This window comes from Anser anser (genome assembly GCF_964211835.1).
Source record: "Anser anser genome assembly, chromosome: Z".
NCBI classification, from domain to species: Eukaryota; Metazoa; Chordata; class Aves; order Anseriformes; family Anatidae; genus Anser; species Anser anser.
In genome coordinates, this window is record NC_139723.1 from 56,508,819 (window position 1) to 56,532,960 (window position 24,142).

Consider the following 24,142-nt stretch of genomic DNA (forward strand, 5'->3'; position numbering starts at 1 on the left):
AAGAAATTATGTTCTAAATAACAACAACAACAACAACAACAACAACAATAATAATAATAATAATAATAATAATATGAATCCTCCTAGTCTGGGAACACTGATAAATTGGTATAATTATCTAAATTCTCTCAATGCAAAAATAGACAAATTGAATTAGTTGTTAAGAGTCATACAGCAAGTCAGTGGGAAAGATTAAATGAAATATAAAGCTCATTATCATTCAACGATGTTGATGAACTGCAAGGCCATTCTTTTCTCTGTTGTGGTTATATATCAAAATTTCAGTGAAATTGGTAATCAGGTTATGAAGTGATGCCTGTTGAGGGATTTTTATTTCCAACTTCCTATTAATTTATTTATCCATGCTCTAAAATATGCTTATCCTGTAAATTTGTCCAAACTCTTTGCTTTATATATAGCTTTTGGAGAAATTTTAGGCATTTCACACAACCTACCCACTCCCAACAATCTGTCTATTGAGCAGAAGACTAATGAAACCCAATTCATTGCAAAATTTGAAAATTTATGTCTCTGTACTTGAAGATTTTGATGTGTTTGGGCATGTAGCAGCAAATGTTGCAGACATTCTGAAGTTTATTCATGTAGCTATTAACTCAGCAGTAACTTAATAAAGCCATTCTTACAGTGGTAATGCTTATATATGTCTCTCCATTCAGCTCTTGTTTTTGAGGCGCATAGTAGGAACATTAAATTTTGAGATTTGTATTCCTTTACCATTTTCAATTTGACATTAACAAATTAGTTAAAAAACAGAGCATCAGCATTTTTTATTCTTTTTATTTTTTTTAGGCTAAGAATAGGTGTTTAATTAAGCAACATGAAAACCTTTCACATTTAGTTTGAAATAAAAGTACTGGAAGTGAATAAAGATTTCATTTCAAACTGAGAAAAAAAATCATTTTATGTTGAAAATGAAAAAGTAAGCAAGTTTTGCATACTGTTTTTTTTTTTTTCTTGGAATCTACTTTCAGATTTTTCTTTCGTTCTCTGCTGCTGACTGTAAATTTCACCATTCCATTCTTTATTTGCTTCTTATCCTTAGTCGTCGTCTTTTTTTTTTTTTTTCCTACAGTGTCTGGATAGCCCTTTATTCTATAGACTCTTCTATAGACATATTCTATTTCTATCCTTCACTTACTCTGTTTCCTCAAACACAGTTCACTATGTTTTATCATATTGCTGAACTGCTTCAATATGAAATATGTTTCTATTAGCACAGAAATGTTGCAAATAAAAGCTAGTGGACAAATAAGCAGTGGGAGGAGTTATCTGTCTATAAAATTTCTGTGAGTTTAGCTCAGGGTTTCTGACATCCAGTAAAAGTAACAGGAGCCTTTCTGATTAGAGAATAAATAAAAGACTTGGGTATCTGCATTTTGATCATTGTTAAGTAATCCTACATTTATTCTGTATTTATATGTAGGTATTGTAAGTGAAAGGTTTAGCCCAAGTTTTCCCTTATTACATGCTCCAAATCTGCCTTAAGATTGACCTACAGTTGTGTTTCAGTCCACTTTACATTAAAAGATTTTTCCAGTTTGTTTGATGATTTGGGGAGGTGGCTATACATTCTATAGGGAATAAGGGTAGTGGTCACTGCTGCTTCACATCACTGCTTCATGAGTGTGGCCCCAGAGAACTTTGTATCAAAGCCTTAGTAGGTGATAAGCTAGTGTAATATCCTGTTCCTGGGAAATGCTTGCTGAGCGTATGAAGAATTTAATAACATACAGTGTGCTTATTAGGGAGAAAGCCTGAGGTGAAAGCAGTGACACCTGAAGAACCCACTCTGTAAAGATCTGAATAAATTCTATTTACATAACAGTGACCAGAAAAAAATGCATAGTCTGAAGTGGTGAAATTAACTGTGAGTACAATATAACAATTACCATTCAAAATTATTTGACTTGACAAGACACGTTCTGATAAGTGAAGGTGTAACAACTGTCTAACAAACGCAAGCTGAAGCCTTCATAACAAATTTGTGCAGTGAGAGCAAAGAAAAATAGAGAACTGTATGATCTGAATGTATGATAACATAAATAATTTGTTATTAATGTCCATGTAAGAGACATCTTTGCATGTCATTTGTACACCTAGTATTGGATAATTAACTATTTGGTTGCCTGTGTAGTACTGAATTTGTATCTAATACACAAGTCAAAAGCATATTGAGAAATGTCATATAAATATTCTAGCAGTCAAGGCTCTTACCTGTGCAGAAAAGTGAGGAGATTTTTAAGCTGAAAAGGCAACTGAAGTATAGTTAAAGCTACATTTTTTTTTACTTTTTTTTAAGGAGAATACATATGTCATTGCTGAAAGGATTATGAAGAAACACCAAAAAGACAGTATCAAGGTCTAATCTAAATGTGGGTTTGTTTATTTATATAATCAGATATTATGGTAGGACTACCTTTTTAGGTAGTTTTACTGATTTTCAATGCATTCTTCTTCCAGGAAAAATCTATGCTTTCTACCTATATCCACCAGGAAAGGTAGTGTAGCAAAGTTATATTTAGAAATATATTCATCATAAACTGCCATGTTCCATGATCCTTTTGTGAGTTACATTCTCCCAAAGACAGCAACATCATTATTTTCAGTGTGAGACTTGAAGAGTGAAAATGGTAGAAGAAAGCAGGTAAATCAAAGCTAAGGCTTGCCCCAAGAAGAAATAATAAGGCATAAGAAATTCAGCAATCTCGTCCTGTTTGTAGATACTTTTCATAGTGCGTATACAGATCTTGACTGGCCTATTAAGAGTAAGTTGTCTGAGATTTTTTTGTGGTGGTAGAAATACTTTGTACAGGCAGATGCTTTTTCTTTTACAGCTTATTCTATTTTAAGCCTGTATCCTATCAGGCCTTTACATAGTAGCTTAATAATATCACAGTGCAACTGGTGTCTTGGCATGACTTGCCATAATTTGCAAAGCTGATCTAGAAAAAAAAGTGTTTCTTTAATGAAAAAATGCAGTCTTAAGCCATAGAGTCTGCATTGGAGATGCTGTAATTTGTGGTTTAATGATAATGGGGAAAGCACACGTTTTTGTTTGAAGTTGGATAAGTGCAGGCAAACAGGTGCTAATCAGATCACGATAAAATAGCACCAGAGGGTGTTTGGAGCTTTATGCCTCTATGTTTTCAAAACATCACAGAAACTTTAGTAGTTGATTCAGTAACACTACAGAATAGTTTAACATGCAAGTGCAATCCCGTGTTTGGATATGCATAATATCAGCACCAAAGGGCCTATCTTTAAGACACTTTGTGAAGTTTTGTTATCTGCTGTTAATGATGCTATTGCAAACACAGAAACCTGGATTGTATGGAAAAATGTGACTGTTTTATATAACTCCATGTCTGAGTCTGAGTGTATTAACACAGTCAGCACAGTAAAAAAAAAAAAAAAAAAGTTAATTTTCAAAAAATAACTATGCAATGTGATGTATTTTTTAAAGTAGTATTTTTACATATTTTTTTGTTCAATGTTTCAGCATCAGAGAGAGAGAGAGATCTAAGGCAATGATTTGCTAGTGGATATTTTTTTTACTTGTTACTTTATCTCCACGTTTTGAACCTGCTTATTGTTTTTATTGTTTATGCCACATCCCTCATGAGTGCTCATTTTCTAATCCTAGTAGTGAGTAGGCTGCAGATGACTGTCTGTGCTTTTTAACAGTGGGGAGAAAAATCTCCCCACTATATATTCAGAAATCTCTTAAAGGAGATTCAAAAACATTAAAAGCTTCCTCATCCCTTTCCTCTCCCTACACTGAGAGCAACTCAGAATCTTACCTATCTTCCCTGCACAGTTGAAAACTCTGAAGAGGAAAACATAACAAATGTATTTTACTGTGACAAGTGTTTCAATATCACAAATATTCTAAACTTCCTGTGCTTTACCTCCATTCCTTATCCATCAGCTACTGGGATGCTGCTATGAGTTGGACTGTACAAACTCACAAATATTTATTCACAAATAAAAATCAGAGAGGTTAGGATAAGGTTCTTCTTAGATTCCTTTCTTATAAGAATGTAGCTAGTGACCATGCTTAAGATACTTAGTTCCTTGTAAAATAAAAATGCAACAATCAGTAAGTTCCCTGTTTTTCATTGTATTCCATTTGTATTCATAGTTTCAGTTATTCCAACTATGCAGTACGTTGAGAATTTCATTTTTCAGATTTCATTTCTGTCTTACACAAAATATCCCAAGGCTTATAGAGTTTGATACTGTAGGAATCTAATGTCTTCTTAAAGAACTGGAAATGATAGTAATCACTCTCTGTCCAGTGCTGTTAGGAATCACATACATGTTTAGTGTAGAAAATTTTGAATAGGTGTTCTGTCTTCATTATAGTTGTACTTGAAATTGTAGAATCTACTAGAAAATAGGAAGGAGTCTGGAAAAAGGGTTGATAAATGCTAGCTAGCAAAAATGAACCATCAGCACACTGATGAGGCATCATTGGTATAGCAAGTAACTATTTGATAATCACCTGTATGAGTGGCAAAACAGAGATAAAGGAGTTGGGACTTGCTTTCATATACTCACCTTAAAACCTTTCTATGTTGTGATAGTTTAAATTCCAAAATCTTCAAGTTTGAAAACCAGTCTGTTTTATGAAGATCATAGAGGAGTTTTCACCTGTACTGTGTTACTCTCTTGCATTTATACAGAAAAAGAGCAGAGTCACAGTCTGTATTCTGATGAATCCAGTGCGAGATGGAATTTTGCTCTGTTTCAAATTTGACAGTCACTAGCTGGGATCATCTTGACTGCAAAGATGTCAGTTATCTCCCCTAACTGATCACTCTTCAAGTTAAGAATAGTCTGGGTCTTATAAACTTAGGTCTCTGATTTGTTTTCTTAGATTTAAGTGCTAACATGTGAAAAACATGTAATGATGAGCATGACAAAGATTACCATGTAGTTGTTAATATGGCAGCATGCAGGGTCCTTAAAGATTGGCTAGGGTATCTTGATATTTTTTTGAGTAGGAGTATAGTGTGCTGCTTCCTAGGCATTACCATAAAGTCCTCCACAAGGTGACAAACACCAGTAAACTGATACTCACGTATTTTCAAGTTTTAAGTTAAAAAACAGTTCTGTCCAGAAAACCAGCCTTTCCTAAAAGTTAAACTGAAGCTGTTCTATTATGTGTTTCAGCTGTTTATAAGCAGAAAGAAAAGTAAGTATCACTGGAACCACTATTAAAATCCAAAAGCATACAAATAACAAATAGCAGTACTTCTTCATCCAGGTTCAAATATCAGAAAATACCTACTTGTGGTCTTTTTGATTAAATCAGTCCTATGTGTATAAAGCCATCTTTGTCTGGCACATAGCCTGCGGTTCAGGGGTTTATAGTCACCAGTGCTGTGACTTAGGGATGGATTAGCCTTTGAAATCCTAAAAAAAAAGCCACTATAAGTGCACAAGGAAAGATTTTGTTTCTGGTAGAAGTCAGAAATCTGTAAAGGATCATAGTAAATGCCATTACCAGATAGGATCAGTGATCTGTCTAGACCAGCATCCTGTCTCGATGACAAATGGCAGAAATTTCAGGACTCCAGTATGGACAATATTTCAATAAGGTTTCTTCCTAGCAGAAAGCATCTACTGACTAGCTTAGCACTACTTCACGACAATTTCTATTCTTTTCTGCCTTTATTCCTTTAGCTACCTAGACAAACTTGTAGATATTTTATTTCTGATATTCATGATTGTATGCACATTTTAAAGAAAAAACCAAACTGTCCTTTTACTTTTTTTTCCTTGTCTAAGTATTATGCTCTAGGTGGTTTTCACACATCACGTTAGAAGATACCTATTTACTTCTATTTAAACACTTATCTCTTCATTTAAATAAATGTTCTTGGTAAAAGAAAAAAAATTGTTAATGCTATTTCATGTTTTACACATCTACAACTTTTCCTTAGGTTTATCCTTTGCAGCAAACTAGGATAGTAAGCAATCTTAACCTGTTTCAGTCATAGTCAAATGAGAGGGCAGAAGAATCCTCACATCTCTCGTCATTTTTTTGCAGCCCATCTCTCCTCTTTCACTTGTGTCATACCCTTTTTGCATAGTCTTAGTAACAGTAGATATTCCTCGGTCTTTATGTTTTAATAAGATGTAAGGCAGCAAAAATAAGTCCAGAATTATGCCAGGTTTTCTCACAAGGCTGTCCAGTGGACCTGATCTGAATTCAGCCAAGAAATGGTTGAGCAGTTCTCCTGGAGACTGATGACTTTTCACTCAGTGAAATAACCTGCCCCTTACGAAAAAGTAGTAATTTGTGAAAGATTTTTGAACACAAGCAGTGTCTTTTCCATAGTTTATCTCAAATTACGAATATGTTGGTGCTGATAATTATTTCCATATATATATTATCATGTCCTCCAAGGCCTGTAATTTCCTTTGACCTAAGCTGTAGTTTGATACATTATTTGATCAGCTCTCTTAGTGAGTCATTTTATCCATATGTATTTAGTTAATTGGTTATTTTTCTCCCCGCCCATGTTTATATATAATATACTCTACAAAGGAAAAGGAAATCTGACTGCTTGCAGCTGAGTCTAGTAAAAGAGCAATTAGGATCTATCAGAGCCAGCAGCTGCCCATAATGAATCCTGAATTAAAATTAAGAGGGAAGAAAAGAATCCAGCCATCTGCAGGAAATGTGAAAATATTTTTGTAACCCAATAGCTGAATTTTGGAAAGGGGTGTCTCTGAGATTTCCCAGCTGTACCTACAGTATATTCCAGAATATCCATGGACACATAGTATACTGGAACACATTGCATCAACTTGGCTACTCGGCATGCTTGGCTAACTTTGAACAGGCTGTATTTTGATCTAAAGTAATCAGCATGAAAGCCTCTTTAAATCATCTCCCTGTGTCTCTAGAAATAAAATGCAGCTTTAAAAATCATCCTGTTATCTTTCAGTGGAAGCTTTCCAATCAGTATTCAACCCTGAATATTTATCTTTCTTCATTTTTCATACTTGCATATACTTAGTTCAGAGTCTCATCACTTGTTATCAGGTTTTGTCAAGGTCAGCTCTTCCAAGTGAATTCTGAATTGTGGTACTTGGTGGCTGTTTCTATTTTTATTTATTTATTTATTTTTGTCAACTGAATTTTAAAATTAAGTGATAATTGTTTAAAAGTTACCATAATGCTATTGCTATCCAAGCTCATTTTAAAGCTATTTTGTGATAGGGAAAAATAAATAAATAAATAAATAATCATTATGTCTTTTCTACGGTATGTGCTCATGAAGTTCAATATCCCCCACCACCCCTCCCCCTAAAAAAAAAAAAAAAAAAAAAAAGGAAAGAAGATTAGTGCCCAACCTTTAAATGATAAATTGTGATTAAGAATGGTAAATACTTAGTGGTATTAACAACTCAAAATACAATTTTCTACTGCACTGTGCAGAATTTGTGCTAATGTAAAGGCAATGGAAGTAAAAAAAAAGAAAATTGGAAATAGAACCAGTAACCAAACTATTCATCTTTCAGTGAAGTGTTGACAGAGGTATCAGAAAAGATTTTTATTCTTTTCAGCATTCAGTCTAATAAAACAGAGGCCTGGAAGAGTCTTGATATGAGCTCGTCAAAGAAGATTCATAGTATTTTCTTCTCTATTTTCTGCTATGTAAAATCTCACTACATCATTACAGTATTACAACCATCTCAGTTTAAACCACATCTAATATTGCATGATTATGTTTTTCTCATCCTCTGAATGTATCCTCTTAGACATATCAGTTCTCTTTGGAAAATGAAGTGTTGTTTTGAGATGAAGATCTGAAACAGCAGGTTTGCTACTATAGTCCAATCGATTTCAAGCTTTAAGACTAATTTCTGATTCTTTCCAAGTTTTCAAAGGAGAAACATAAAATAATCAATGAAAATTTATAGGTAGGTAGAGCCTAATTGATTTAGAGCTTTGAACTGACTGATATTGAAAACATAGCCAACACAGACTTTGGACACATGGTGTTATGTCTTGTCTTCTTTTTTTGCTGTGTGCTTACCAGGTGAAGTACTGTGTCTGGAAGAGTGTATGAGACCTCTTCACCGCTCTTCTTTCAGTCCAAAAAACAAGCATGACAAATGGCAAACGGTAGTTTTGTGACTTGAAATACATGAATTCTGAGGCTAGAAAGTACTAAGAAAAATAAACCATTGTTGATAACATAAAGTATATGAACATCTAGAAACAGCAAGGGGCCCAGAAGGACTCTGAAACTGAAGCACCTGAGTGTTCAGCAAGTGCTTTCAAGGTTGTCCTGTTAACCAGCACTGCAGAAAACTACTCTTCCCATCTTTTTTTTTTTTTTTTTTTTTTTTTAATTCTGTTTCAGATAGCATCAGTTCACCTTACGATTTCCCACATAAATAGGGTGATAGCTCTTCTTCACACGGCATGGAAGAGTGGGGTCAGCATATCCCTGCCAGCAAATTCCGTGTGACAGTGTAATCTAAACACAGAAATATGCAGAACTACAGAATGACTCTTCAAAACATTCCACCCCAAGAATGCAAAACAGGTTAAAATGCAAAGAAATCAGGGAAGTAGCTGTTAGCAGCAAGCAGCGTAATTTCTGCTCATTGACTTCTTTGTTGTGCTGTAAACATCACTTTTATTTATCAACGATTCAAGCACGGTGTACTTCCTCTCATAAATTACCTATAAGCATACTTTTCTGTATTTACTACAGCTGTTAATGCACAGATTTGTTGAAGGTAACCAGTCACAGATGAGCTTTTAAAATTAACCTCAAAATATATTCTTAATAATTCTATTACACTAGATTCTATTTCAGTAGATCTTAGATCTTTCATTCCTTAGTGGAATTCATAATGACAGGAATGCTTTGTGAATGCATTGTAGAGTACAATGAATATAAAATATGTGCTGAAACTCACCAAATTTCACAGAGAGGATATTTTTAGGATAGTTACTCTTTGAAGCTAAATACAGAGTGCAATACACTGAATATATAAGACTGTATTTAGAGCAGTAGGAAAATAAGAAGGATATCTGAGAACTGGATTAATTTTGAAATTAAAAAAAAATCACTATAAATCCCTGTGCATAGATAAAACAGTACAAAGAAATAATGTTTATTCTAATTGCCTTTCTTTATATTTCTGAGTAATTGAAGAAATCAGGTGTTACTGTGATTTATAGTAAGGTATATGTATAAAAATCCTCTGTGGAAAGAAGAATTAAGGCCTGTATTCATGTATTGCTGTGTAAAATTAACAATCAGTCTGAAGGGAAAAAGAGATAAGAAAGAGAAGTGGTATGAAATAGGGTCAATGAACTTTTCAGTTGTTATATTGTGTAATTTCTGCTCTGTTCCATCTTGTGAACTGAACAATAAGAGATCTTTTTTCACCAGCAATTCATAATTTCAGAAAAGAAGCAGGCAGGAGTAGTAGGTGAAGAAGCAAGTAGAAGTACTTTGTGATATTCTGTTGCTTTTAAAAAAGAAAAAGCAAGGATCAGAAATAGTGCTGTATCTCTTCAATGGCATAGCCACTAAGAGTGTCAGGTACCCGAAGGCTAAAATATTGATTGAAAGGAAAAGGTCTAGATGGTCTGGTTAGCAGACAGGGGAGTGCAGGGAAAGCTTGTTCTTTCTTTTAGTTTGTGGGACTGTGAGACCAAATTTAGAGAATGAGTATAATCTTTCCTAGGACATATCTTGAATAATGTTTTTAGAGTGCTTATCCTAATTAAAGAAAAGTCTAATATAAGGATTTCTGGAGAAGTTTCATGTGTAACTGGTTGTTTAATAAACCTTACTGGATCATTCTCTTCAAGAATTTATTTTTGGTGTCCATAGTATTCTGCAACAATGAGTTTCGTAATTTAATTATGTACTGTATAGAAAGTACCTCCTGTTTGTTTTAAATTCTATGTTTCACCATTTCATTTCATGATCCTACTTCTTGTGTTACAATCAAAAAATGAACAGTCATTTTCTATTTGCATTCTCCACATAATACATGATTTTATACAGTTGCTGCCTTATTTCCCTTTCTCCCAAGTCATCTCTGCTTCAGGCTGAGTTGATATAGTTTGATTACCCTCCCCTTCATACTGTATCATCCTCTTTGATGTGTTTTCTTCACCCTTATGAGCTCTCTATCCATTCTGAGGTGAGTCACACTGCTCATCGTGGAGGCAGTGCAAGGACAGCCCCTTGACATGCAAAATGGCTTCAGGATTGTAGTCATGGCAGAATTTCTAGAAACCTTCAGTAAACGGTAGATTAATAGAGTTGTGAGTGAATGAATGAGTGAGACAATAAATATAAATCCATCCCATTTGTGATACAGAAACCTCCTAAAGCTAATTGCATTGCAAAAATGTAACTTAAGGTAAATGGCTGAAAAATTGAACTCAGACATTACCTCGTGGCTGTAATATCTGTGATCTTAGACATTTTCCTTTCCTCCATTACTTTAATAAACTACTTTTTAGTAGCATCTTTTGCAACATGGTACATCTTCCTCCAGTGCTAACTCATAAATTATTTCTAACACTAGTCAGCTTTTAGTTAGTGGAATTGCTCTTTATATTATGCACTTCCAGAATTTTCATATTTCTTTGGAGCTATGTAGGAAGCCTCCTGCATTTCTGTAGAGTTCTGGTTCATGACAGACCTGGATATGAAGTTACATGAGAGGATTTGAACTGCTGGAAAGGAATGTCCTTGCTAGAAGTGGTTCTTAAAACTTATTTTTGTTCAGTTGAACATTGCTAATGCTACATTTTTACCTTGTCTGGAAAACTCAGCTTTTAAAATTATATATTAAAGTGTTTTTTTGTTTGTTTGTTTGTTTGTTTTTTAATTATTATTATTTTATACAATATAAGACTTTGTTTATAAACAGCTTTAGCATGTGCATTTAAAAAATCAAAATCTATGAGCTTTGATTCTGTGTGAGTTAATACTCAAGAGTTTGTTAACAGTCTGATAAAACTGCTTCTTGTCCTTGATCTCTCCAGAGCTGAACTCAGGATTAGATGAAGAACGGATTTACTTCCTGAACATTATTACACTCTGCTATCACATACCACAGAATAAATAAATAAATAAAAGTTATGCTCAAATCTGGGACAGTTATATTAAAAGAACTTTTGGTAGAATTCTGAGAACATAGAAACGAAAAGGAAAATCTTCATAGAGCTTAGTAAAGGCAGGAAGATCTAAAGCTGGCTTTTGATTTGTGAGCCTCCTATCCTTTTGCCAGCTACCTAAGAAAATTCTGGTGATCTCTAAACTGAGCTTTATGTACTTGTACTGGAATCTTCCCATTTTCTGATTTTTTTCTTTCCTCCCCTGTTCATTTTAAGAAGCCTTATGTGCCTTCAGTAACCAATATGGTCCCCTCCATGCATAGTATAGAGGTGAAGAAAACATAATGGCTAAAGTCATCTTGTTTGGTGAAGCATTGTGCCTAGAAACGTGTTGTATACATTACTTGATTGCTAGTATTATATTGTAACTATAGGGGAAAGGAAGGGAAGGGAAGGGAAGGGAAGGGAAGGGAAGGGAAGGGAAGGGAAGGGAAGGGAAGGGAAGGGAAGGGAAGGGAAGGGAAGGGAAGGGAAGGGAAGGGAAGGGAAGGGAAGGGAAGGGAAGGGAAGGGAAGGGAAGGGAAGGGAAGGGAAGGGAAGGGAAGGGAAGGGAAGGGAAGGGAAGGGAAGGGAAGGGAAGGGAAGGGAAGGGAAGGGAAGGGAAGGGAAGGGAAGGAATAAGAAAAGAAAGTTATTGTGCACTTGCAGAGCAATTCTCAAAGGTCTTTCATAAGCCAGTATGAGAATTCTTACTGACCAGTATCTCTTCTTAAATGAAATTTAAATGTACCTCTTTGCAGAAAGCCTTTATGTTTTTGCAGCCAGATTTATCCCCTCAAATGGATGCTTAATGGTTTCATAAGCTTTTTTGCTGCTTCCTCTACAGAAGGGTGGTTTTAAACTGTGTCCTAATTTCCTAACAGGACGAAGGGGAAAATAATCTAAATATTGCCCTTATCAGAACTACTACAGAATTTATGTGGGGTTGGAACCTAATTAATCATGTGAAGTTCCTCAAAAAAAAAAAAAAATCCGGGCATTTCTAAACGTTTCCCATATCACAACCAATTTTATATACTTTCAGTCAATAAATGCAAGCTTCATTCAATATGAAACTGTAATATTCAATCATTTTTTTTTCCACTGACATGAGTCAAAAATGTCCTAAATGATTTTTGGTCCATATTTTACTGTCTTTGCTTCCAATTAAATAGCCTATGAATACTGGCAATTACACTGCCTTCCTTTGCCAAATCACTGAAGTATCAGTAAAGGGTCATCATTTAAACAGCTACAAATTAATCACAAAATCCAACCTTTAACACATCCATACAGTGACTGTAATGTGGAATGGCCCCTCTATGCCTCTTATTTTTTCATTTTGTGAATTGCAGATGTATTGCATCACAGGACATTAAGCATGTTTCAGCTCAAGAGACTGAGCCAGTCATGTTTTTAGAAATTGAAAACAAATGTTGTAATACTTTAAATGATAACATTTCAAGCAATAACAATTTCCTAGTTGGATTGCCTGTTTAATAGATTGCTTAGGTTTTCAGCTTGTAAACATAACAATATCTACCACTAACTGTAATTATTTTTGTAAAAAATTCCAACAGTAACACCAAAAGATGTAAACAGGGCAAGAAAATCAAAACACCTGTAGAGAACTGTGGAGTTAATTTGTGAAATTAGTCTCATCAGCTGAATTATCATCATTTGCAGAAAATATTTTTTATTTTTTTTTCAAGCAGAATGTAGATATGGATGTACAATTCAGTAAGATATAACAAAAGTCTGTTAATAACAGACTTCAATGGATTGCTTCAATCCTGTTTAGGATTGGGCCTGTATATTCTATATTATGATGTTCTGCATGCAGAGAGAACCTCCTTCTTCTTCATATGCTTTGGAATCTCACAAAATATATATATATATATTTTAATTCCAGCTGCCTCAGTTTGTTGGCAATCTTGTCACACTGTATTTCTTCCCAAGGCATAAGAAAGTCAGCCTTTGTCTTTGGCAACCAGTGCAACAGAGTATATAGAACAAAGCTGGTTTATCAGTTGACTAATGGCTGCTGAAACCATGAAGGAAAAAAAGCACAAATAAAATCCTGTCATCACCACAATATGCAATATAGTCCTTCAGGATGAAAGAGAATTTAATTGTTTTTCATTACTATAATCTTTCATTTGTATGGTGAAATTCATTATGACGTGAAAGAAAATATGGACAAAAAATATAATTGGTGAGGAAACTTAGTTAGTTGACAAAATATTTCCAGTAATTTTTAATAATATGATCAGGCAACTAAGGAAGCCCCTGTTTGATAAATAGAGTGTTTAATTCCTTAATCTTTAACTAACATCACTCATTGATAATTGTGGTAAAACTTAAATGTCAGTTGCCTGTCTAGTTACATGAAACTTTTTCTTTGTACAGTCGCTATGGAAATGCAAGGTATAGCTGTTTGCAGTTGTTTGCTGACAGAGAGATCCTTGCTAATGCTGTGAAGTTAAGCAGCTGACTATAAAAATACATGTCTGTTTCAAGGTCACAATTTTAAACAGGGATACATCTTTTGACTGTTTTACAAAGAAAAGGAAAATATGGAAGACTTTGGAGAGGGTTTCAGTGCCAGTCATGATATTAGGGAAAAAGATGAAGTACACATTTAGCATCCAAGAGAGATTAAAGCTTCATGTAACATTTCATTAAGACGGAATATAAGATTTTGCCATTGTTTACTTGTAATGGCATAGAAAGTTTAGCTTTTACTTTTTAATGTTTAGATCTTTCCATCTCATCAGTTACTTTAAAAAGAAAAGCAAACTTGTTTGTTTGTTTTCTAATGCGTTCTGTTATAGGTCTGTTATAGGTTTTGATTTTCTATGAGCCCAGCATTTAGTTTAGCAAATTGATGTTCCAGTAACATATCAGTAATGATTCAAACTACTTGGCTTCCCAGCAGTGTAACAGTACCATATTAAGAAGTCTGAATGGTAGCAGAAAACAAAGAGAATAAGATAAAAATAAGATTTATCTTTAGATAAGATTTAGAATGAAGATAAGTTTCTTGCTATTGTAAGTTACTGGAGTTTGAGTTAGAAAACTTGGGGGGCAGGAAAGAAAGTAAAATGTTCATATCATTGGTTCCAATCTTTTTGTGGAATCTGAGGAGGGTGATCTGTCCCATTTACAACTGACAGAGTTAGACTGTCGTGAACACCTTAAGGTAGTAAATTATTTTGCTGAAACACTCCATGGAGGAGTGTGTCAGGAGCCTGGTGGAGCCAAATGAAATAATAAACGTAGTATGCCGGGTCTTCCATCCTTATCACAAAGACATCAGAGTACAGTAATGTTTTTTGGTCTGGTGTCATCATCTGCAAACTAGCAAATATCTACTCTGATACAGTATGTTAATATCTATTGCTCTCTCAGTCTGCCTATGAGAAGAATAAGTATATAAATGACAATACAAGATATGGAAAAAAAAAAAAAGAAATAAAAGCTGTTCATTCCAGATGAAAGTGTAAACTTTTAATTGGATTGAAATTCTGTAGTCATGGTCTGTAGATATGTGGTGGTTTTACTCAGCTGAACAGCTGAGTTCCACCACAACCACTCTCTCACTCCCCCCTCCTCAAAGGGAAAGAGGGAGAAAACTAGATGAGAAGGGCTCAACTGTTGACATAAGGACAGGGGGAATCACTCACCAATTTTCACCACAGGCAAAACAGACTCATCATAGGGAAATTAAGGTAATTTATTACCTATTACTAACAAGACAGAGCAGTGAGAAACCAAAAACAAACTAAAAGTGATCCCCACCCGCCCCCTTCCCTCATCTGACATGGGGAAGCTGCTGGACTCTTCTCAGAGAGGCCATCCCTGCAGCCCCCCTGCTATGAAAACCTTGCCATGTAAACACAATACAAGGTGCCAGCAAAACTTTTAATTTTTGTTCTGAAAGATGACATATCGAGTTATAAACATGATGCTTAGACTTTAACTTATTAATGTGTGATAGGTAAGAGAAACATTCTAAACTACTGAGAATATCTGCAAACCTTATTTATCACTTAGCCAGCACTTGTTTGGATCATAAGAACTGAATGCACAGGTGTATGAAATAGGTAATGATAGTTGAGCATTTATATTAATAGTCCTTCCTATTAGCTATACTGTTTTATGAAACTGTTCTTTTTGCACTTACAGAAAAAAGTGTGACTGTGCATATCTTTAAAAATTGCATGTTGTTTTCGCTGCCATTTCTACACTGAAAATTAGTGCAATAAATGCTCTCATAAGAAATATGAAAGCACAGAATGTTTCACTGAAATGCAAATTCAGTCTGTATAGTCAGTTTCTAGAGATTGGTTAAAACTTTATATAAACCAACACAACTTGCAAATGTGTGCTTCTTTGCAATCCAAAGTAAACAAAAAACAATAGTGAGACAGTCTGGGTAGTATTTCGCTATGATTATTACCAACTAAAAGGTCACTAAAGTTCTCTAGAATGCAGAGCTTTTGTTATACAGGGTAAAGGAAGTCATTTAGCTAGGAGAATCATTGTTTCACTTGCCTGTATATTTTCTTTCTCTCCAACTCCCATTGATCAAAATCATTGACTTGTAAGTTTTCTTGAGCTCAGAATATTGATTAATTCTTGTCAGAGTGGCATCTAAGAAAGTTGAGATTGATGTGTTCGGTCTGTTAGAAGAAACCCTCAGCTGTTTCAAGGGGGTCTGCTTCTGCGGACAGTAACTGGTGGCAAGAATAAATGATTAACAGTATATAAATAAGGAATCTTAGAAACAAGACTTAGCTCATACGAGACTAAAACATCTTCTCTGTCTTTCTCTTTGATTTTTTTTTTTTATAAGTAAATACAACTGGTTTACCAACTGACTGGCACAGATTCTTTGAATGTCCAGAAAGAAATAAAGGTTTACCCTTAATTATTGATTTCAGGACAGACTTACAATATTTAACATTTCCTAAAACTATAGGAACTGCGAGAAGATCCTTGTTATCTTGACCTGTAGAAGCTGGAGTATTATCATTTTTATCTGTTTTTACAAAAAAAAAAAAAAAAAAAAAGTAGTTTATGGTGTTAAATATCTTTAACTTAGACAATACGACTGTCTAGAGAGTTTATGAACTGTTGCTTAGTATACTACACTCTACATTTAACATCACTAACTGAAAAGAATTAAATATTTAGAAGGCCAGGAACTAGTATTCATTGTCACAGAATTGGTGTGATCCTGGATACAAAAATGGTATACATTCTACTTTGCACTTGTATTTTATATAGCTATGTGTATGCAAAAAGTTTAAACAAAACATCATAGAATTCAATCATGTACTTGGCTGCAAAACAATTGTCATCCATTCAAAGATTTGATGCAGTTTATTTGATGTCCAGATATCTCCATTAAAATAATTCCTCTAGAGATTTTAGGAAATTTGTCTCTATTTAGCACTTAAATTTCCTATTTACATTTTCAGTATATTTTCTGGTCTTGTGTATTTTATATTCTTTTTCATATTCTTCTACGTAATTCCTGTTATGTTATGTAAATGTGTAATGAATGATCAAATATAATTAATATTAGTCACATTAAGGTAAGAACTGTATGTCTGTTTTTCGTGTCCTGATTCAATAACGACCTCAGACGTTTTTGAAGATAACCTATCCGTATACATATAGGTAGACATATCCATTTAAATAAGGAGTGAATGAGTGAAAATCCTTGACAGTCTGACAGGTTTGACAGCAGATATCATAAAAATAAATTGCTATTAAGTAGGCCTGTTACTAAGACAGGCTTAATTCTCTTGGATCCAGCTGAATATTTCCTGATCAAAGTTAATTCCTGTGCCAAAATCACAGTAACTGGCCCATATCTTTCTCATTTACCATCAAGTCCCACCAAAGTGGGGAAAGCAACTTTCTAGCTCAGAGATGTTCCTCAGGAACCACTTGCTGTGCAGAGAAGTTTCTTTGTTCTCAATAGGATGTGTGTAAGTCACTTACAGCTCCTTCCCAAACTGACTTAACTCAGAATCTCTGAGCAGGTACTAACTTTGCCTGGAGATGAATACCCAGCTTGGACATTACTTCAGTGCTGTGATGTAAAGCTTTTTCATTAAGCATATTTTAGTCCTTTTATGATCTGTCCTTTGAAATATGAAATAATGTTGAAATAATATGAGGTACAGTCCAAATCTTTTGTACATGTTTCTAGACATGCAAGCCCAACATTGAAGTAGCCAGATGAGAATTTTCCCAGCCTACAGCTAGCGTAGCTAAACAAGCATCACTCTGCTTCACAAAGAATAATGTCATTGCCTGACTTGATGAAAGAGAAGACCAAACTGTGTTAATGGAAGCCCCATTGACAAAGTTGGAGGAGTGATATAAAGTTTACCTTCAAAGCACAACAAGAAATATGGAAGACTCATCTGGTGTAACATTGTTGTTTGCCAATACATTCATATCAGTAAACAGGATAGCAACAGGATGTATAATGAATTGCAAATGATACTACAGGAAAGGCTGAATTCTTAGAGTGTTCATCAGCTCCAGTAAATTTCATTGTTAAGAACATACATTTCTAAAACATGTTCCAATGTGTTTTATTTCTATCACAGTCAAGCCTGAAATTGCAAGATGCAAGGACCTTATGCTAAATCATTCTACAGTCTCAATTGCTTGTAATGGGAGTTAAAGAACTTCATATATTTCATGGCACCGACCTCTTTCATAAAAGCTAGTGTTCATATGCAGAAAAATGTTCTGCTCAAATATTCTGTTCAAATCACTGTTATGAAATTTTAAAACTTGAATGCCATAAAAACAAGCACAATGCATGAAATAGTCCTTCATGTTTTTCCTCCTGTGTTCATTTCTTTTAGTGCTGGAGTCGGCAGGACTGGCTGTTTCATTGTAATAGATGCGATGTTAGAGAGAATAAAGCATGAAAAGACTGTAGATATTTATGGCCACGTAACTCTAATGAGAGCGCAGAGGAATTACATGGTTCAAACTGAGGACCAATACATCTTTATCCACGATGCACTGCTGGAAGCAGTGACATGTGGAAATACCGAAGTGCCAGCCAGAAACCTGTATGCATATATTCAGAAGCTGACACAGATAGAAACAGGAGAGAATGTCACAGGAATGGAGCTGGAATTTAAGGTACTGGAATTTTATGTTGTGGGGAACCAACATCAAATTGTGTAACACTTAATGCTGCTATGTCCTCCACCAGTTGTTTCCAGTAATCAAAAGCTAAGATAACATCAAGCTAAAATCTTAAATTTGGAAGATGGTCCTTTGTAAAATGCAAAAATTTATCTTCTGTTAGTCTCCAGACAAGAATTGTTTGACAAGGGTGTTTTAACCCTGCTGTTTCTTTATCATTTGAATAGCTTGAAATGTGTGTTAGCGTAATAGTGTAAAAATCAAATTTGTCCACATGCATTAATATACCAGGTATTCAATTTTTATAAGGTGTTAAAAGAAACTTTACAAATATTTAGTTAATGCAATGGAATATGGGAAAGTAAATATCTTAATGCAACAGAATATGGGAATGTAAACATCTGACATTGAAATGATTTGTTAATGGATAATGAGAAGAGATTATCAGATCTGATAATGACATTAGTTTTCATTATACCTGGTCTTAATTATTTTATTTATTTTCAACAGCGTCTTGCTAGCTCTAAGGCTCATACTTCAAGATTCATCAGTGCCAATCTTCCTTGTAATAAATTCAAGAATCGCCTCGTCAATATTATGCCATATGAGTCTACAAGGGTATGCTTGCAGCCAATCCGAGGAGTAGAAGGCTCTGATTATATTAATGCCAGTTTCATTGATGGATACAGGTATTAATGTTGTGTTCTCATGTGGACTGCTTTAAAAGTTTACAAAATTGCATATGTATTAATACTAAAAATAGCAAAAAATACTACTGAAATTTAGTACTTTTTGTTATCTGTACATGTCCTGTTTGGTTTTTGTTTGCTTGTTTAAATATTATTAAGGGTTTTAGATTTTCACCCATACAATACAGGAAAATTGTGTAAGTGGCATGGAGTCTTAACGTTATACTTTTACTTGTCTTTAAACAATTGAGAACCCTCAGTATGTTTATATGAGGGTTTAGGCACTTTCATGATCTGAAACATCTATTTCTTCAGGGCTATTCTACTAAATATGTTTCTAAAAAAGACCAATAGAAATAACATCCAGGAGATAAACTCCCTGTGTCAAGGTGAAAACCTATGATATTGGAGCACTGATTATGATGAGACCCATCATTTTATACATAAATTTGTGTATATTTATCTATATATAAATTATTATTATTATTATTATTATTATTAATTATTTTATTGTTTATATATACATATATATATATAGTTGTGTAGTCCACTACCATCTTCATGACAAGACTTAACAACACTGACTTATGCAGCTCATAAGAAAAGTCATGAAGGAGCAGCAGTGCTATTTCCCTAAGGCAATTTAGATGTACCTGAGTATTTGTATTCACAGAGAGCATTTTATGAACCTCTGCACTTAACTGAAACCAGTTTTCATTTCTAGCATCAACTAGATACTATTTCTGTTTTCTGTTGACTGAACCAGGCAAGAACAACATAACTGGTCATCGTCTTTATAAAGTTCCTGATGCAGAACTTTTAATAGCTAGGTGGTAATTTCCTCTAGCAGGAGTTTAAGGCCTGGAAATGCAGTGTACTTCATTCCTGAATTTTCTTCCTTCATTACTTTTGTTGGAGGCATCAGACTGTTGAGGAGGCATTAATAAAGAAAGAGCTTGATGCTATCATTCCTAAACTTAATAGATTGTACGACAGTTACTTCTACAAAATGAAGCAGCACAACTAAATGCTTCTTAAGTGCTTTTTACAGCACACAAAATTGATCTATTACAGTTGCATTAAAATTTAAATAATAAAAATAAAGACATACATCATAATATTAACAGAGTAATTTCCTTCACAAAGTTCCAAAAATAAAGCCATAGTTTGATTAAACAACCATAATAAGGTTTTAATATGCTTATTATTAATAGTATATGTTTTCCTCTATATAATGTTTACATATAAACAGAAACATGAGTATCAATTCACTTTTTCGATTAAAATATTTATTTATTTATTTATTTTTACAACAGACAACAAAAAGCTTACATAGCTACACAGGGTCCATTGGCAGAAACCACTGAAGATTTCTGGAGAATGCTCTGGGAGCATAATTCTACAATTGTGGTCATGCTTACTAAGCTACGAGAAATGGGCAGAGTAAGTATTGGTATAGTATTCCTTTACCAATTGTTCATTATAATTATTATGTTTTCTTTCTAAAATGTTTCATTGTTATGGCGTTATCAAAAGATAACCGAGTATTTAAGTTCCCTCTCCACTGGAAATAAGTGTCATTGATGTTCACCAGGTGTAAGGTGTAATCTGTAGATGTGATGCTGTCTATAAACTTAGACATAACATTTTGTTGTGGGGCACACTGAAATTTGACAACTCAGTTTGTATGTTGATATTCCAAAGAAAGCAGAGAGAACATTGCTGTCTATTGAATAATGGGGATTTCTCATTTGGAAACTTCTCTTTTGCAGCATCTGATTTTTGTAAAAAGAAAGTACGGTATTTTTAAGATCTGAATGGTTGAATGTTTTCTGTGTGCTCTTTGTGATGGACTTTGAAGTTTCAGCAGCTTGTTTGAAGTATTAAACTCATTCAGGTGCTGCTTTAGGTAATGTAAAGAATGGAGCAGTTTCCTATCTGGACAAGAATACATCAAGATGAAGCTGATTTGTGATGAGTAAAATCTGAATCAGATCATGTATTTGGGGAATAGAGATGATCCAGGACAGTGAATATAGAGATGAAAAGAGTCTTGAGAGTTTCTTCAGCAGGGAAGAAGGAATAAAACTAAAGATGTCCTCAAGATTTAAATTCCGTTTGGTATTGAAAATTAGGCGAGGGATAGCTCTTGTCACTGATAAATAATGGAGCTGAGCAGATGTATAAACAAGTTCAGAGGTACAGCAACCAGAGAGAACCTCTATGCAGTGCAATATTGAAGGTTCGTCTTTCTATTCTAGGTGTGGATCTTAGTGTTCATGATGAACTGTTCATGTTCCTGTCAATAAAGGCACTTTCCAGGAGTGAGAAACATTTTATGGTAGTGGTGTTAAATAATAGGAAATGTATTTTGCTTCTCTGTTTTGTAGGAAAAATGCCACCAGTATTGGCCTGCAGAGCGTTCAGCCAGATATCAGTATTTTGTGGTAGACCCAATGGCAGAGTACAACATGCCACAGTATATTTTAAGAGAATTCAAGGTTACAGATGCAAGGGTAAGTTGCAACAGCATTACATTTTCACATAAGTTTAAAAGACAATTTCAATTTCTTCCTCTCTCTCTCTCTCTCTCCCTCTCAAAAAAAAAAAAAAAAAGAGAGAGAGAAGTACTTCTACAAGCAATAAAAAAGAAGTTTAATTTAAGTTATTATTTAAATATACTGTGTATTTATTTAAGTTGTTAAATGAATAACATCTTTATTTAAGAACAATCAATTTCATTCAGATCTAACATCTGGGCAGCACAACTTTGTGATGTTCTGAATAGCTGTTTGTATTGAAATGCATTAGATGATTTGAAGGCCATTTTCCCTTTCTCCTCATTTCCCCCTTGATCGTTTTTGGGGGAATTTTTGTCACTTGCAGCTGTAAATACATTGAGTGAGTGTGAAGGTTAATACAGTGAGATTTAAAAACTGCAGAGTAAATAGCATTTGTAAGAAAAGCTTGACAAGCTTTACACGTTATAATTTGATTTTTGGCATAGCTTATTTTCAGCAGTGTTGTATATCTGCAGAGTGGATGCATGCAGCTGTGACCCTAGCATCTTTATTTTCATACTGTGTTTTTTATCTGAATTCCGGAGTCTGAAACTGAGCATGAATATAAGATTAAATGTACATAAACTTCAAATATATATTTGGCATTTCTCAAACTTTTGATTTCTAGCACTTCACTCTGCATGGCAGGAAAAAGTTACTGGCATCCTTCATTTCTTTAAGCACTCTAGTATACTGTTTGTTCAAGCAAAATAGCAGGTTGTACTGTCCAGGAACAACACGGATGATTACTCAGAGTTGCCAGTCAACCTCCAAAATATCAGACTTTCTCGTGGTTAGCTGGAGTGCTGCTTTTAATATAAGTTTCCAGTAAAATTAGGTACTACTGATAGTTAACTAGACTGTATTGTCACTATCTAAGTCAACATACCAACATTTTAATTTAGCAAATGAGACTTAAGTGTGTGTTTATGAAAACTAATTGCAAATACCCTTTGAATCTAATTTTCATTCTATTTGTAATCTAGTAAGGAACAAATGAATGATAACTTCTCTAACTTTTTATGCCTAACAGAATTGGAGAACAGGCTCCTAACATCATTTTTTAACCACACTTAAAAGTGTAGACAGTCAAAGCTAATTTCACCAGAACTGTGCTGATAGTCTTTGCAGATTGTCTATTAAATGTCTGTTCCCTCTCAAGATGAAAAATGTCTTATGTGACATAGTTTACCTAGCTCAGATCAGAGAATAACAATTATAACAAAAAGCCACAGATGTAGTTGAAAGTGTTCAAAAAGTGTACATATGTCCAAAAAGTTCATTCTGCAGTTTATAATAAACTATGATAGTTGTAAGAGTCTGTATACTTACATCTAGCAAACCAATAAAAAGTCTGAAAGGGTTAAATAGCTTAATTTGAAGAAACCAAATGAGGTTTAATAAGAGCAAGTGTAGAGTCCTGCGCCTGGGAAGGAACAACTGCACGTATCAGTACAGGGTGGGGGACAACCTGCTGAAGAGGAGCTCTGAGGAGAAGGACCTGGGGGTCCTGGTGGATGACAGGTTGACCATGACCAGCAGTGTGCCCTGGTGGCCAAGAAGGCCAACGGGATCCTGGCGTTCATAAAAAGGAGAGTGGCCATCAGGTCAAGGGAGGTGATCCTCCCCCTCTACTCTGCCCTGGTCAGGCCTCACCTGGAATACTGTGTCCAGTTCTGGGCTCCCCGGTACAAAAAAGACAGGGATCTCCTGGAAAGAGTCCAGCGGAAGGCCACAAAGATGATACGGGGCCTGGAGCATCTTCCCTATGAGGAAAGGCTCATAGAGACCCGGGCCTGTTCAGCCTGGAGAAAGGAAGACTGAGAGGGGATCTCATCAATGTGTATAAATACCTGAGGTGTGGGAGACAGGGATTTGGCCCACCTCTTTTCAGTGGTGTGTGGGGATAGGACAAGGGGTAATGGCCACAAGATAGAGCACAGGAAGTTCTGCACCAATGTGAGAAAGAACTTCTTCACAGTGAGGGTGACAGAGCACTGGAACAGGCTGCCCAGGGAGGTTGTGGAGTCTCCTTCTCTGGAGATATTCAAGACCCATCTGGACACCTAAGTGAGCAGCCTCCTCTAAGGAACCTGCTTTGGCAGGGGAGTTGGACCCTATGATCTTTCAAGGTCCCTTCCAACCCCTTCAATTCTGTGATTCTGTGATTAATTTGCCAGAAACAGTTTTCTTGATCTGACTTTTAATATGCCTCTTTTTAAAAGTGCCAACCACGTGTGCATCTTGACAGTTCTTTTGTGCCATTTTGCAATCACATATTACTGCTTCTCAAATTAAAAAGTAATAATAATAATTCTGTGTGTTAATGGTCCCAATTTTGTTAAATAACTCCCTCTTAAGCTTAAAGGGCCATCTTAAATTTTCTGGATGCACTAAGAAACTATAGCTCCCTACAAATTTACTGCAAACAGTAAGGACTACTTGCCAAAATGTATGTTATAGTTTTCGTCTAGTTAGTCTATTAGTGTCACACCCAGTAATTTAGACCATCTAACTGAATTGTTGTA

The 24,142-nt window shown here is 34.8% G+C and overlaps 1 protein-coding gene across 29 annotated transcripts in view; it reads left to right on the forward strand.

Annotated features, from left to right (window-relative positions):
• Positions 1-24,142, forward strand: part of PTPRD (protein tyrosine phosphatase receptor type D) — a 1,402,037-nt gene that overhangs the window by 1,361,104 nt on the left and 16,791 nt on the right. For all 29 annotated transcript variants that reach the window (XR_014576765.1, XR_014576766.1, XR_014576767.1 and 26 more), the window contains 4 exons: positions 18,073-18,358; positions 18,875-19,053; positions 20,370-20,496; positions 21,444-21,569. Coding sequence is in view for 10 of the 29 variants with exons in the window: in XM_083817752.1 (XP_083673878.1) it covers positions 18,073-18,358; positions 18,875-19,053; positions 20,370-20,496; positions 21,444-21,569 (718 nt within the window). In the remaining 19 variants the exon portion in view is untranslated. The remainder of the gene's footprint in view (positions 1-18,072; positions 18,359-18,874; positions 19,054-20,369; positions 20,497-21,443; positions 21,570-24,142) is intronic.